At 43.6% G+C, this 15,060-nt stretch overlaps 2 protein-coding genes across 3 annotated transcripts in view; one reads left to right on the forward strand and one right to left on the reverse strand.

Annotated features, from left to right (window-relative positions):
- Positions 1-2,400, forward strand: part of tax1bp1b (Tax1 (human T-cell leukemia virus type I) binding protein 1b) — a 44,769-nt gene extending 42,369 nt beyond the window's left edge. For both annotated transcript variants that reach the window (XM_080736908.1, XM_080736909.1), the window contains 2 exons: positions 64-149; positions 870-2,400. In XM_080736908.1, coding sequence (XP_080593034.1) covers positions 64-149; positions 870-1,068 — 285 coding nt within the window. In that variant the 3' untranslated portion in view covers positions 1,069-2,400. The remainder of the gene's footprint in view (positions 1-63; positions 150-869) is intronic.
- A 4,177-nt stretch (positions 2,401-6,577) lies between these two features.
- jazf1b (JAZF zinc finger 1b) overlaps positions 6,578-15,060 on the reverse strand; it is a gene marked incomplete at its 3' end in the record, with an annotated part of 31,038 nt that continues 22,555 nt past the window's right edge. Inside the window, exons 3-5 of the mRNA XM_080749257.1 lie at positions 13,972-14,174; positions 8,469-8,638; positions 6,578-6,754 (exon numbers count right to left, since the gene is read on the reverse strand). Coding sequence (XP_080605383.1) covers positions 6,578-6,754; positions 8,469-8,638; positions 13,972-14,174 — 550 coding nt within the window. The remainder of the gene's footprint in view (positions 6,755-8,468; positions 8,639-13,971; positions 14,175-15,060) is intronic.

A 15,060-nucleotide genomic window follows, 5' to 3' on the forward strand; every position in this document is an offset into this window, starting at 1 on the left:
AGATATATAATGAAATATAGTACATTCTTTATAGTCATTCTTTATCATATACTACTTTCTTAGGGCAACGCCAACGAGCAGCCCGCAGCGACTGAACCCCACAGCCCCTTCATGAACGAAGGACAAACCGCCTTCTGCTTTGACTCCAGGTACGTAACCATATACCATGTCTGAAAATGCCCCTTTTCTGGGTTCCAGGTCAGCCTGCCCCTCCCCCCACCTGTGCATTGTTCCATGTGCAGAATGTTTCTTCTGCTGTACACAACCCCGCCCTTGCTGTCCTGATGTTGACGTTAGCAGCCCAGCGGACCACCCACACAGACCCCAGACAGATGCTCTTTATTAGCAAAACGTGCCTGCTTTGCCAACACCATCACTCCACTTGCTGATTAACCCAGTGAAACCGTGAATGCGTCTTGTCATTTTTAGATTTTTAACCACTTTAACCGTATACTTTGTCCATTCAAAAATGGCAGATATACAAGCACGCCTATGAGCTTATAGATATGCTATTTTAGACAATCCGGAACATTAGTGCAAATCTGTATCTATTTTTTACTCAAATCTTTGCTTCTGGGGTCCCTGGAACAAAATATTTTGAGGTGGGGGTCGCCGGTTTTGGGGGTCCTTGACATGAAAAGGTTTGAGCACCGCTGATATAGAAACGTAGGTTTTTTCATAAAACTGTTTAGAAGACATTCGTAAAATCAGCCTCTGGTCTAAATCTGTTAACACAAGCTCTCTTTCTCTCCCTCCCTCTTTTTCTCTTTCCTCTCTTGCACCCATTTCCCATCTCTCTGTTTCCATCGATTCTCTCTCTCTGTCTTTGTCTCCCCGTCTGTCCTGTCCTCTCGTTCCCATATCCACAGCATGGACATGAAGCGCTGTCCGCTCTGCGGGGTCATCTTCCCGCCCAACTACGACCAGAGTAAGTTTGAGGAGCACGTGGAGAGCCACTGGAAGGTCTGCCCCATGTGCAGCGAGCAGTTCCCCCTGGACTGCGACCAGAAGATCTTCGAGAACCACGTGCTCACGCACTTTGACGGAAACGTGCTGAATTTCGACTAAACGGAGTCCGCGGGGCGGGTGAATGAGCCTAACACGCCTCCACCCCCACGCACTCAACCACTGAAATAAAATCGCACTCTGTCTGCACCCCTTCTTCAGTATGTAACAGTGTGAACGATAGGGGACTGTTATTGACTTTTCGCTTTGTGACTTCTAACTTAGAGGAACTTCTCCCAAAGGTGGTGTGGCACTCGAAAACAAAGAGGAAAATGAACCTAGTCGAGCGTGATTTATACTGCATTGCAAGACTGTGATGCTTGCCGAAAATTGCCATGTGGTGTTTTTTTCGGCAAGCAACACCGTCGTACCGTGGCGTATAAATGAGGTTTTAATGTGTGTCCCCGGGGGCTAATGTGTAGTAGCAAATCCAAATGTTTTCTAACAGACCCCTCATTGGTGGGGGTTTCAGTGATTTATTTTGGTGCAGTCATTTCCCAACTCCGGCCCCCGGGACCCCTGGTACTGCTGATTTCCTATTTCTACAGCCAGAATTACAAGGACACCAGGAGAACGCAATTAACGTCCCGGTGGGATGTGAAAACCACGAGTACCAGGCGTCCTGAGGAGCGCAGTTTGGAATAGGAAGGAGCCACTGTTTTAGGGGGTGTGGGGTAAGACTGTTCTTTAGGCTCACGTTTACTGGAGTCTCTCAGATCTTTCTCAGATCCGCTTGAACACCTAAACGTCACAAATCAGGGAAAGACGCAGCGAGTTTGTTTACCAAACCCCTCCCCGGTCATCATAATTCATATTTTGGCACACGACGGATTGCGTTGCGCGCCAGGAAATGGCATACCTACAAGCTCACAATGCATCACGGATGCAATGCGTAGTGAGCTTATAGGTCAGCTATTTTCAGCGCGCAAGCAGAGCATAGTAAATTTGGCATACCATTCAGGTGTCCATCACTTTTGGAAAACAGCCTTGGTGCACTAATATGCAGTCAGGGACGAACGCTTACTTCTGCAAATTACATCAAAAGCGGTTTATCTATATTGTAAAATCATTTATTTTAGGATAAGGTATTATTAATGCCAATGAATGTTGTGAAAGCTTTGAACTGATTTGTGTATTTAAAAGAGATCTGTCTTTCATGTTAGCGTTAGCTGGTTTCTTCTGTTGTGTTTTTACCATTACCTAACTGCGTCTGGCTAACAAACACCTATTATTATCATCAGCTAGTCATCGCTGCATGCCAGGCTTCTGTTTAGATTATTTTCTTTGGTTCATATTTTACGAAAAATAAGTTATTTCTGTCATAGATACTTCTTGACTTTTGTTTTGTGAGTCTCATGTACCAAACAAACTAAATAAAAAAATGTTTCAAACCAAGAGGTTCTCCTAATGGTATGTGACCTTGTTAAAACATACATTGACTATTAGTTGGGGCGAATCCGATGACCACGAGAGCAAAGGTCCGTTTCTCAGTGGTTTTGTCAACTATGAAGGTTAAATAACAAATTGAGCTCCCATGGACCCCAAAAGACTGTGAAAAGGGATGACTGACTCATCATTAAACCATAATTTTGTTGGCCGTTCTTAGCCCAGGGAATGTTTTTTGTGCAAAACAAATGCTTGCAATGGATTCAGAATAATTAAAAACCCCTAGTTTGACCCCTCACATCCAACTTAAAGCAGACTTTTGGGAGTCATTTTTTTCCTTTATAGTATGGTGTATAGTAAGTGAATGAGACTGAAAATTACCCTAGCTGTCAAACATTTTGCCCGCATTTTTGCGAGGGACATGGGAGCTCAATTTGTTATTTAACCTTCATAGTTGACAAAACCACTGAGAAATTGACCTTTGCTCTCGCGGTCACGGAAGTAGCGGATTCGCCCCAACTATATGTCATTTTGACCTTGATTTTGAACAGAGACAGAGGTTGATGAAAATCTGCTCAACTGTCTAGTTATTTTAGTCACAACTGACAGGAGTGGTGACAACCTGCAGGACATTAAATCATATTTACGCTTATTTCCTTAAATGTAGCAGTTTTACTTTGAAGAAATACATTACATCACCGTCGGTTTAGAAAACGTTGGGTGTTTACCATGTACGTTTTTTAATTCTTTACTTTTCATTTCAGAAACATACGAAAATATAATTTTAATGCACTTAACAATACATTCACTGTATACACACACTATATCAAACACTTCCCTCCATCACTGGCAGTACAATACTGTCACGGTTCGTCATCAATGGACCGACCGCAAGTTCCATCACACCAGACGTCCATGCAGTGAAACATGATGTATGAATGGATCATTGTCCATTACTCCAGTGGTTCTCAACCTGTGGGTCGGGACCCCCAGGGGGTCCCCAAATGATTTTGGGTGGGTCCCCAGATGACAATTAAGTCAGCTAAGTGACAATTTAAGGACTTTTAAGACCTTTTTAATACCTAAAAAAAAGATACTGGAAAAAACACAATTTCTCCATCAAAAGTAATCAACAAACTACAATAAAAGCTGGTCAAACATTGGTCAGTTAAAAAAAAAGAGGGAAAATTGTGAAAATGGCCATCTACAGGCGTGAGCCTGTAGATCTGCTATTTTAGTTCAGTTCAAATATGATTCTTTTTAGGGTTACAGCCTGAAAAGGTTGAGAACCACTGCCTTACTCCATTCTCCCACAACCTGGTGGTGTCTTTAAGATCCTGCGTTTTAAGGGCTTAATGTGAAGTAACAGTGCCCATTTCCACCCCATGTGTATGTACAATATGTACAACATGTGTATTATGCTTTTCATTTGTTAGGTCACTTAAGCCCTATACTGTACATACGTACGACAAATGGCAAAAATGGCAAAAATCTGCTCACAATGCATGGCACTGACTGTGACACATTGTGAGCTTGTGTATTTCCCCGATATAGGGGTGGTTAAAGGACCACTTCACCTCTGGGACAACCAGATCTTATTTTATTGTTGTTTGGGACACGATCAACACAATCCTGAATTATTTTTTGTGTTTAATCTGTGTTTTTAGCTTGTGTTTTTCAAAAAAATAAATCAGGATTGTGTTGATCGTGTCCCAAACAACAATAAAATAAGATCTGGTTGTCCCAGAGGTGAAGTGGTCCTTTAAAGTGGTTAAAATGGCTATGGCACAAAGCAGGACCCATACACATGATTCAGTCAACATAACGCGGTGTGTGGCGATGTCGTGATTGCGACTAGATAGCTGATGCAGGCCTCCATCTTTCATGGACATGAGCATGGTTCCATTTGCTGGGGAACTAGTCATAATAACAATAGAACAAGTCCAGGGCTCAGGCTCAGACAAGGGGAATGGCACACGATCCGACTGAGCTGATGTTTGAAAACATCGAGTGCAGGGCCAAATGTTCCTTCGTTGTCCAGACAAAGCCATAGAAAGATCTGTTCTGGACTGGAATGCTGTGGTCTGCAAGATTCAAGGCAACCAGAATGATACATCATCTCACACACAGAGGGAACACTTGATGGTCCTGGCGGAGTCCCAGCCTCGGAGCAATCTAGAAACGGCTTTGGCTTTCTCTAAAGCAGTGGTTCCCAAACTTTGGCTCACGGAACCATTGTTAAGTGTCGCGAGTGAATATCCTTTTTTCTTACATTTCCTATATTTAAAAAAGTATATACAGTATATTATTTCATATATTTTCAGTAATTTAAAAAAAAATCTATATCTTTATTTTATTTTATTTTATTTTACAAATACTGAAGATGAGACATGTTGCGATCTTGTAGATTGGCTATTTTCACTATAATTCTAATGGGGCTTAAGGTATTAATAATACGTTTGGGTCATGGGGAGACACCAAATGTCTCTTTTTGGTCTCGAGTTGAAACAGTTGGGGAACCACTGCTCCGAAGGCCTTTTCACTCTGTTTCAGTGAATGCAGCAGGAGCGTTGAAGACAAGAGGTACTGTTGGCAACAGAAAAACACTCCTAATGAGTTGCCAACTGGTTTACTACAAAGTGCTTGAAAATCCCCCGCCACGGTACGGTGAGGGGAGAGGGCTCCGGAATAGCTGGGAGCCATGACGCCCAATGAGGAACTGGTTCGTTGGAACACTTGGGAAGGACTGTGGCGCTGAAATACTTAAAACTGTAACCTGAGATCATCTTTTGGTGGAAACAGAGATGCTGTCTTGACAGAGAAGGTGAACTAACAATAGTCTAGTGCAGTGTTTCTCAACCAGTGGGGGACAACTTAAAAGTGGGCATAGGGCAGTGAGGTGTTCTTTCAGGGTCACAACACAAAATTGACAATATTGTGTTATCGAAACACGTTTCTGTTATCAAGGTCATTGTCAAATGTACCAGTCCCAGTGCGAAACCAGTTGAGAACCACTTGGCTAGAATAATAATGAGGTGGTATTAGTGGCACTTGAGTGATACGAAAAGAACCAGAGTGAAGTCCTGAACATAAACGCTAGATAGTATGCATGTACTGTACTGTATGTACACTGCTGTTCTGGTTCAGGTTGGCTAGTCGATGTTATATTACCCAAATTCACGTTTTTGCTTTATGCCTCCATCCTTTCGTTTCATTTTACAAGGTAGAGGTATCAGAGGTCACAATCCTTTCTCTCTTTAGATACAATCTGTTCTCATGCCTTCCCCTCTCTCTCTACCCTACATATTTTCAACCCACAGCCAACGTGGCAGGACATCACAACATGCTAGGCGACCGCTCTACAACATGCTCCCATCGACAATACAAATGTCCAAAGAAACTAAAATAATAATAATACATATACATAGTTACATCATATAAAAAACATGAGTGATGGCTTAAATGTGCAAAAGTACAAACACGTGAACCACACAAAGATACAGCATTCCAAATAAAAACAAAAAAAGGTGGGAAAAAAATGATATATTTAAAGCATGCAATCAAAGAGTATAGTGTTGGTTCAACAATGAGGATAAGAGAAGAGAGAGTGAGAGAGAGAGAGAGAGAGAGAGAGGTAGAGGGGAAAAGAGGTAGATAAAAAGGGGAATGAAATACTGAGAGAGAGAGCGATAAAGGGATGGTGGTGACCAGGGACAAGCAGAGAATGTTAGAGAGGCAGTTGGTGAAAATAGCCGACCTCCAAGCTCACAACGCGTTGCAGAGCTTGGAGGTCGGCTATTTTCGGTGCTTGACACCACACTAATGATAATGACGTCAATACTGGATATGTGGCGTAAAGGCATGGATTTCTACACAGCGATTTTTTTCTTACAACATAAGATGCTGCATTCAAGTTCAGGAGAGTTTGGACAAGGCAATTCTCTTGAATGCTGCCTTCAGGTATGGCATGGAAAGGGGGGCATTTGCGTTTCTTTCGCCATAGTAAAAACTGTATTCATGGTCTGGAGAGGGCACTTTTTACAGACGGGTAAAAGGGCAGGGGCTCAAGCCCCCTTTGATGTCTATGTGTGCAGGTGCCTGGTGGTGACTGACGGACCACTGCCACTGCTGGTGATGGTGGTGCCAGGGGTTTGGGTGGGTGAGTGGGTGGGTGTGGGGTTTCTTCCTACTGCTGCATCTTGCGGATGAGGTCGGTGGAGATGGGTGGGTGGAAGTTGATGGTGTGGTGGCGGAGGCCCTGAGAGGTTTTGTAGCTCTTCCCGCATCGGCACTTGAAGGGTTTGCGCACCCTGATCTGGGTCCGGTGGCCGTTCTTGGCGTGGTACTTGATCCCGTTCACGTTCTGCCGAGAAACGGGGGTGAAAATGTCAGACCAGGGTCCCTCAAGGAATTCAAATCTCGCTACTGTGCTTACATGATGAACGTGCTTGCATAATGTGCTGACACATGCTTCTCACTCCCTCTGTCTCTTGCATCTTCTCTTTCACAACACTGTACTTGTCAGCCTGTTCCCAACAACACTTGACACGTTTTAGAACATAGCAACGGAGACATTTTGACCTTAAGAGAAGAGCACCTCACTTTTAAAGTGGGTTTTCGGCGACCCCATAACGTCGCCAGCCGTTACCAGCATCCTGCTAACAGGAACAGGAGCGCTTAGAGAATGTAGCTGAAGCGGATCTGGACGTCAAATCTACCTTGTCCTCTGGTTTCGGTGTACTCCAAGGGCTGCCTACTCGCTGCCTATGACTATGTCATCGCCCATAACCCTGTCATTCACGTCAGCAAATGCAATTTTCTCAAGCTGCACATAATTTATCCCGACCGCACGGCCCAGATGTGAATGGAAACTGCAGTAAAACGCTCAATCATTGAAGTGGACTAGATGTATGCAGCCATGTTGACATGCTGTTATACTTCTGGTTAACACCCTATTTTCCATTCTCTGCAGCAGGATGTCTGCAGGATAGTGTGACTTTCACATCCGTCTGCGCTGATGTTCTGCGGGCGAAAGAGGGCTGCCGCATCAGAGCCTCAAAGGTTATGGTTTGACCTGTGAGGCTTTGGCTGTGGTATCTGTCGTTTCAATAGGGCTACTGTGTGCTCAGACTGGCAGGCCTAACTTTTGGCCTATCCAGATATCAGATTGGTTTTAAGTCAAGTCTGAACTGCAGAAATACACATGGGAACTGATCTTTGTGTTATTATAAGTACCTTTTAACAATTATAGAGGGTTTAAGTGGTACCTGATATGCAGCTCGGCAAATAAAAGGGGAATTGATCCCAGGGCGATATCACGATACATTAAATCTCCACGATACGATTATCATGAATGTTTTTTATCACAAACGATAATATCGCTTATTGTCCCATCCCTAATCCTAAAGATCAGATTTGAGAAACAAGTCAGACGTATTTGTCTGCATTCTGTCTAATAGACATTTTAGAATGCCATTTTGTTCAGAATCATGTCAGATCTACAGTATGTGCCTGTACTTATTTGGACCTCAGCCTCAGGTTCCCTAATCCAAATACAAGTACATGGTATTTGGACCTCAGCCTCAGGTTCCCTAATCCAAATACAAGTACATGGTATTTGGACCATACATTGAGTGTTAGCTTCACAGCAGGGGTCTTCCCACAGCTCCTGTTGCTGTCATTCAACAGCTGGTCCCAGCTCTATTTCTACTACACTACTAGTACTGTTTCGGCTGATCCACACATTGTCCATGTGTAACAAGCCTGTACGTCTTAGTATGGACGCTCTCAACTTAACTAGTAAGTATTTTTGCACTATCACTGTGTATAGCAAATGACCATTTAGGATAACATCTCTGTGTATAAGAAGAGTTAGACATTGGTGCTCTGGGTCTTTACTCTTCTTGCCCTGCTGCTGTTGCCATTTTTTCTGCCTGAATCTTCCTCAATAAACACTTCACTGGATATTTACCCACTCGACTGTGCTTTGTCTTTTAGCTTGTTGTTTCTATTGAGACAGAGGGAGAGTGGAGACACAGGAGTATCGTAGCGTGTGAAGGCTGAGTCTTTAGGCCAACCTTGTATCTCTTCTTACAGCCGGGGACGGGGCAGGCGAAGGGCTTCTCGTCGCCTCCGTTCATGCACATGGAGCTGAGGATGGACTCGGAGCTGATGGCGCTCTCTGTGGTCCACGACTCGTCGCTGTCCGAGTCCTCGTAGTCCACGTCGTCCTCGTCACACTCACTGCCTGAGTGGGGGATTAGAGAGACAGAGAAAGTCCGTCATTGCATTTTAAATTGTTTATTGTTGTTACTGGTCTTAATATTATACTGCTTTCTGGTTTTGTACAGTATTGCAGTACAGCAGTAAAGCAGTACAGCGACCCAGATTCAACTGTATAACAGTAATTTAAAATCAGTTCTGCTGTATGGTGGTTGAGACTAGTGACATCTAAAAGATTGCATTCGACAATGGGTGTCTCCTGAATATACGTCGCATCTTTTGGCCGGGAAGGATTTCAGACGAGGACCTGTGTAAAAAACACAAACTGTCACAATGTGATGCTGGAAATGAACCTATTAAGATCTGTGTCACTCTAGATTTTAACCACTTTAACCATTATTTTATGCTTTAATTATTAAAAAATAGCAGATATACAAGCGCACAGCGTGGCACAAGCTTGTAGATCTGCTATTTTTGAAAAACCTTGGAAAAAAAATCTGTTTTAAGCGAACATTTGTAACTTAATCTTTCTCTTAGTCCCTGGAACAAAATATTTTCAGATGGGGGTCTGCGTTCAAATTCATATAATTCTAGGGGTCCTTGAAAACCATTAGGCATTTTTAGGTATTTTTCAGGTCTAAATGGGGTAAACACGGGCGGCTCGGACATGAGTTCAGAATGGAGCGGGAGGGACTGCATTCCCTGAAGGAGCCTTGAATCGGAGCCCACCTGGAAAGAGGAAGCAAGGGAGGCCAAAGACAACATGGTGGACACCTGTGACCTCAGACCTGAACACGGCAAACCTAACTTGTTGGGGGCGAGGAGGCAAAACACTCTGCACAGGACAGGACCAGATGGAAGCAGACATCCCTTATGCACCACAGGAAAGGAAGATGACTAAGTAGGCAAGTACGCCAGAACGTCACTGCACGGGCGCTCAGAAAAGACAAGAACATTGTATTCTCAGGGAAATACAAAACACCAAGACATGGAGAGAGTGGCGGAGAAACCTTTTTATTGTTGATGAAATAACGTAAACGGGGTTATCGGAATAGTTGTTTTGGTGCATTGAACACTTTAACAAATGTGGCAGTGGGTATTTTCATGGGCATGTAAACCTATTTGCAAATTCACTCGTTACCTGGTATGGTAGGGGTCTTCAACGTTTTCAGGCCAAGGACCCCTTAGTTGAGAGAGAGATGAAGCCGGGACCCCCACAACCTTATCATAGATTCCATATAGTTTCATTGTTTGACAGCACAATCATCAGTGTATTTTGGATTCATGTCAATTTGAGTTTTCAGTTATTTAACCACTTGAACCGTCAATACTTAATAAACTTGACTTTTAACTCTGTACTTAGTCTGCTCTTCCCCCTCTGTACCAAACCTCTTTGCCGAAAATAGCCAATATACAATCTCATAGCTTGTTGATCTGCTATTTTTGACTAAAGTTCTCAGAATATGGACACCAGGGTTCAAGTGGTTAATATAAAAAAATTAGGAAAAAACGTTATATCACTCAAAGATTTGGAGGACCCCCTGTAGTAACTCTAGAGGACCCCCTGTTGTGATATGGGGTCACGTTCAGAAACACAGATGGTCCTACAATCACTGTGCAGTGTGCACAACAGGCTGCTCTCCAAACTCTCTGACTCATGCACATGGCATGACTAATCTTTGGCAAGAGTCGCCCTGGCCGCATTCTGGACTGACCAGGACTCTGGGGTGTAGGAATGACTTGGACTTTGGTTGGGAACAGACAAGGTCCCCTGGGAAGAAAGCTTTTCACAAAAACAGCTCTGAAATTCTCATTTGTAGTGACATTATGACAAAGCATATCTCATATAATATTGAACAGTTAAAGTTATCAGCCAGCACCAATAGGTCTACTACTCTATTACTTCAGTTTAAGGTCACAAGATGGCTTAAACTGAATATTGAGACATCTTGGACTAATGCAGTTTCTGGACTGTGTTTTAACGGCTAATGTTCCAATATTATGTACTTCCTTTGCTGCCGAGGTTGTGGAAACACTGAAAAATGCCAAAAGACAAGAACATTGGATTCTCAGGGAAATACAAAACACCAAGACATGGAGAGAGTGGCGGAGAAACCTGTTCGTTGTTGATGAAATAACATAAACGGGGTTATCGGAATAGTTGTTTTGGTGCACTGAACGCTTTAACAAATGTGGCAGTGGGTATTTTCATGGGCATGTAAACCTATTTGCTAATTCACTCGTTACCTGGTATGGTAGGGGTCTTCAACGTTTTCAGGCCAAGGACCCCTTAGTTGAGAGAGAGATGAAGCCGGGACCCCCACAACCTTATCATAGATTCCATATAGTTTCATTGTTTGACAGCACAATCATCAGTGTATTTTGGATTCATGTCAATTTGTGTTTTCAGTTATTTGTTTCTGGACTGTGTTTTAACGGCTAAATGTTCCAATATTATGTACTTCCTTTGCTGCCGAGGTTGTGGAAACACTGAAAAATGCCAACCGTGGGAAAGAATCCAGCCCTGTCTGCACTGTCTCCGGGGTTTTACTCGCTGCTATTGTCTTATTACTTAATTAACATTTAAGATTAAATAAATATATGAGAATGTTTGGCTCCAAGACCACAAGGACCAAAAGGAAGATTTTCTTACATGCAGTGAACATGGGAAACACGGTCCTGAACATAAACTACTTAGAATAAGTGCACTGCACACACAGTGATATAGTGAATCAAATAAGAGGCCATTTCTTTAAGGACAGAATGGAGCTATTCTCTAGTCTAGAGGGCTTAAATTCTTGCAGTGGTCTCTATCACGTTGCTCATGGCTGTCTGCACTCAGCCAATGAGTAAGTAGCTCACCAAGCATTTTCTAGACAAACATTTATATAAACATATATAAATTAAATACTACACTAAGTATTCTTTTTTTTATAATCATTTATACCCCACGATTTTGCAACCCATTTTTCACCCAGTGCCAATTATCTAATGTAATCCTGGGGGCTACACTCTCTCTGCCAACCTGGGGAGAGCAACGGACTGACCTCATGCTTCCTTCTATGCATGAGTAGTCCAAGCCGCTTCTTTTCACCTGACATGGGAGACGTAGTGCGTGGAAGGAACCCGTTATTCCAACCAGTTCCTTTCCCCTCCATCAGGTGCACCGGCTGGCCAGGGGGAGGCAGTATAGAGACCAGGATTACTGCATGTTTTGTGAGGGTACACTTTCACCCTACAGTAGGTGACTTGGGGAGAACATGCAATCTTCACATACCGGTAGAAAGGCCCTTTTGCCAACCCCACTTAGGGTATGGGCACTGATGGCTAACGGGTACAGCAGGTATTGCATGAACCGGAGGGGCATGCGTTACCAACGGGCAGTGTCTGCCTAGTTATATAAATGGTAATTAAAAAAAGGACCGTTATGTAAAGATTTATAACACAGGGGTCATATTTGACATCAGTCTTCTCACAGCTCTGTCCGGTACACGAGTGCAGCGGCCAAGTCAGGCGAAAAGTGAAGTCAAAAGTAAGAAAGTATTGTTAACACAAGTGTTCTGTCATGGCAGAAGAAACTTTTATTACTTTCACAAGGAGTGAAGAGTTTTTTTCCACCAAGAACGTGTGTTGTTTGCCTGGTATGTGGAGCTAGCATAGTGGTTGGTAAGTGACAAAGCGTGGAGAGACATTCTACCACAACAACACACAACTTTGACTCAAACTACCCATCATGCAGCAGCTTAAAGTTTGTAAATTCAAGGCATGACTGGACTGCACACGGCATTGTTTTTTTTTTCAAGACTATCAAAGAAGTCCCAAGCTACAACAGAAAGATAACTAAATGAATGGTTCTCAAAGCGAGGTCCTGGGACCCCAGGGGTCCTTGAGGGGGTTCTAGTGGGAGTATTGACATTAACCAAGTGGACGCTAACAGGTCCATTTGATTCCATTTGTCCATTTGAGTTATGGGGGGACCAATGGACCATGTCCCTATTATGTCATCAATATGTCCGTACACGGACAAATGTGTCTGTGGCAAGACTTGAGATTTTTACACAAATGTTCTTATTTTGATCATAATAGTAAATTATTGAATGTCAAGTCTCCAGGTGTTCTCCAGAATATGAATGATGCTGTACTACTAGTGTCATACCACTGGTACTCGGGGTTCTCAAATGCTTTATTTGCAAGCACCCCCATAACTCTGAGAGTAGGGGTCCATTAATTTGGTTCCATTTGTACACTCTCAGAGTTACAGACCTGTTATGGTCATTCAGGGCTATCCCTTTGTGTTTCTGATTGTCCACTCAGTTTGGTGTGTCGGTGGCAAAAATTTAATTTTGACAAAAATGCCCACCACAAGCCAACATGGCGATGACCAGGGGTGTGACGATTCGATTTCGATACCTAGGGTGACGATTCGATTTATATCACGATTCCTGATTTTATTGCGATTTGCGATTCACGATTATTGAGATGTTTTTCCCCCAAATTACATTGCTTTTTTATAAACTTTGGATTTAAAATGTTTAGGTGGTCGTCGTACAACCACAGCACTTCCCATCAGACAACAGCGTAGCAGGCAGTGGAGAGGCAGTATGATTTTCATTTTTGAAACTCCTTGTAACTTATTTCACCTCAATAAAAAAAATACTAAAAAATTGAAATGTGACTTTTTAGACACAATAAGCCACCAATTTCTTTAATACTATTTACAGTAACACTACTAGCCCCCATAAGTCACATCTCTTTAATCTTGGCATAAAAAATCACGATAGTTGAGTGAATCATTTTTTTTGCCCACCCCTAGGGATGAGCCCCTGGTCCGTTGCCATGACATACAGGGTTCCCACACATTTTTACCAATTCATTTCCAAAACTTTTCCAGAATATTTTAAGTCACTTACTCCTATGCGCAATGCCCAAAGACAGGTAGTGTATGCCAGTGGTTCTCAACCTTTTCAGGCTGTGACCCCTGAAATAATCATGTTTTAACTGGGGACCCCCCACCCTGATGAGTACTAAGAGTTGAGGAATTTTGTATAACACGTTTCTATAGTGAAAATAGCAGATCTACATGCTCACAACGCCTCGCAACGCGAGGCGTTGTGAGCATGTAGATCGGCTATTTTCACAATTTCTGACTCTAATATTTGACAATTTGGCCAATGTTGAATTTGTCATTTCAGAAGCATTAACAAAATCAATAACCAAAGACAATGCATAGCTATTTTTTTCCAGGACCTTCCAGGACCCTTGATCAATTCCAAAATTTTTCCAGTAATGGAAAAAAATATTTTTCTAATTTCAAAATATTTCCAGGAATTTCATGACCGTGGGAACCCTGATAGTTACCTGTGGGCGTGCTGCTGCGGAAGGAGGAGGACGGGGTGATGGGAGGGGTGACCGGGGGCGTGAGGTTGCCGCCGCTGCTGCTGTGGCGAGGAGGGGTGGCCGTGCTGAGGCGGGACAGGCTGCCCGTCAGCGACAGAGACAGCTTGGGCTGGGCCTTCCTCTTCAGGGCCTCGTGCTCGCGGCGGGCCGCCTCCGTCATGAACCTGGTGGCCGACACACCATGGAAGACACAGAGCTGGTTGAGTGTTGTTTGGAACCATAGAGCAGGGACGTGCTGGCCATTGGGAAAAGCGGGACAACTCCCGAACGGCAGGTTCATTCCCGGCCGGTCCAGGCCGGCCATTAGGAAAAAAATGTCGAGCAGAAACCTTGTATCTCCAAGTTTCAAATTTGTAATTTTTTTCGCAAAGTAAAGCCCTGCTTTATCATACAAGGCCGTCGCACAAAAGTAGTGAAAACAGCAGATCTACAAGCACACAACGCCTCGCGGTGAAAGGCGTTGTGTGCTTGTAGATTGGCTGTTTTCACTATTTTAAATCATTTTTTAAATGATAAATACAAAACAAACGGTTTTGGATCTACAAGGTTTCCACCCGACAATGGACGAAATATAACTCATGTAATTGGCCCACTGGCTTGTCACTTTGTCACAAATCTTTGAGTAGCAGCAGCGCTATAGAGAGAGATCTCTCTCTATAGCACGCAATGAGGGCCTCTACAACTCTTTTTCCCAGGCTGAATCAGGGGCCCAGCATGTCCCTGCCATAGAGGTAATTAACTCACCCACCGCTATTTTTAAGACCCTTCTGAGGGTCCACACCGCCAGGATTTTGCCTACCTTTAACGTGGGCGCGCGCGCGAATCCATTGCGCGATGGTTCACCGATTGCATTCACAATACGATCCAGGCAGGGTAAGCAACAAAGCACTACAGCCTTCCATCGCTCAAAGCGAAACCGACGGAGCGCCACGCTGGTGTTGCACAACATTGAACCGGATGACATTTCGGCAGACAGGATACAGGCGTCGTTGTCCCGCCCCCCCATTTCCGTTCTGGAACATCCAGATCCGTTTTTTGTGAATAGGGCGG

Source organism: Nannobrachium achirus (assembly GCF_963921795.1).
Source record: "Nannobrachium achirus genome assembly, chromosome: 2".
NCBI classification, from domain to species: domain Eukaryota; kingdom Metazoa; phylum Chordata; class Actinopteri; order Myctophiformes; family Myctophidae; genus Nannobrachium; species Nannobrachium achirus.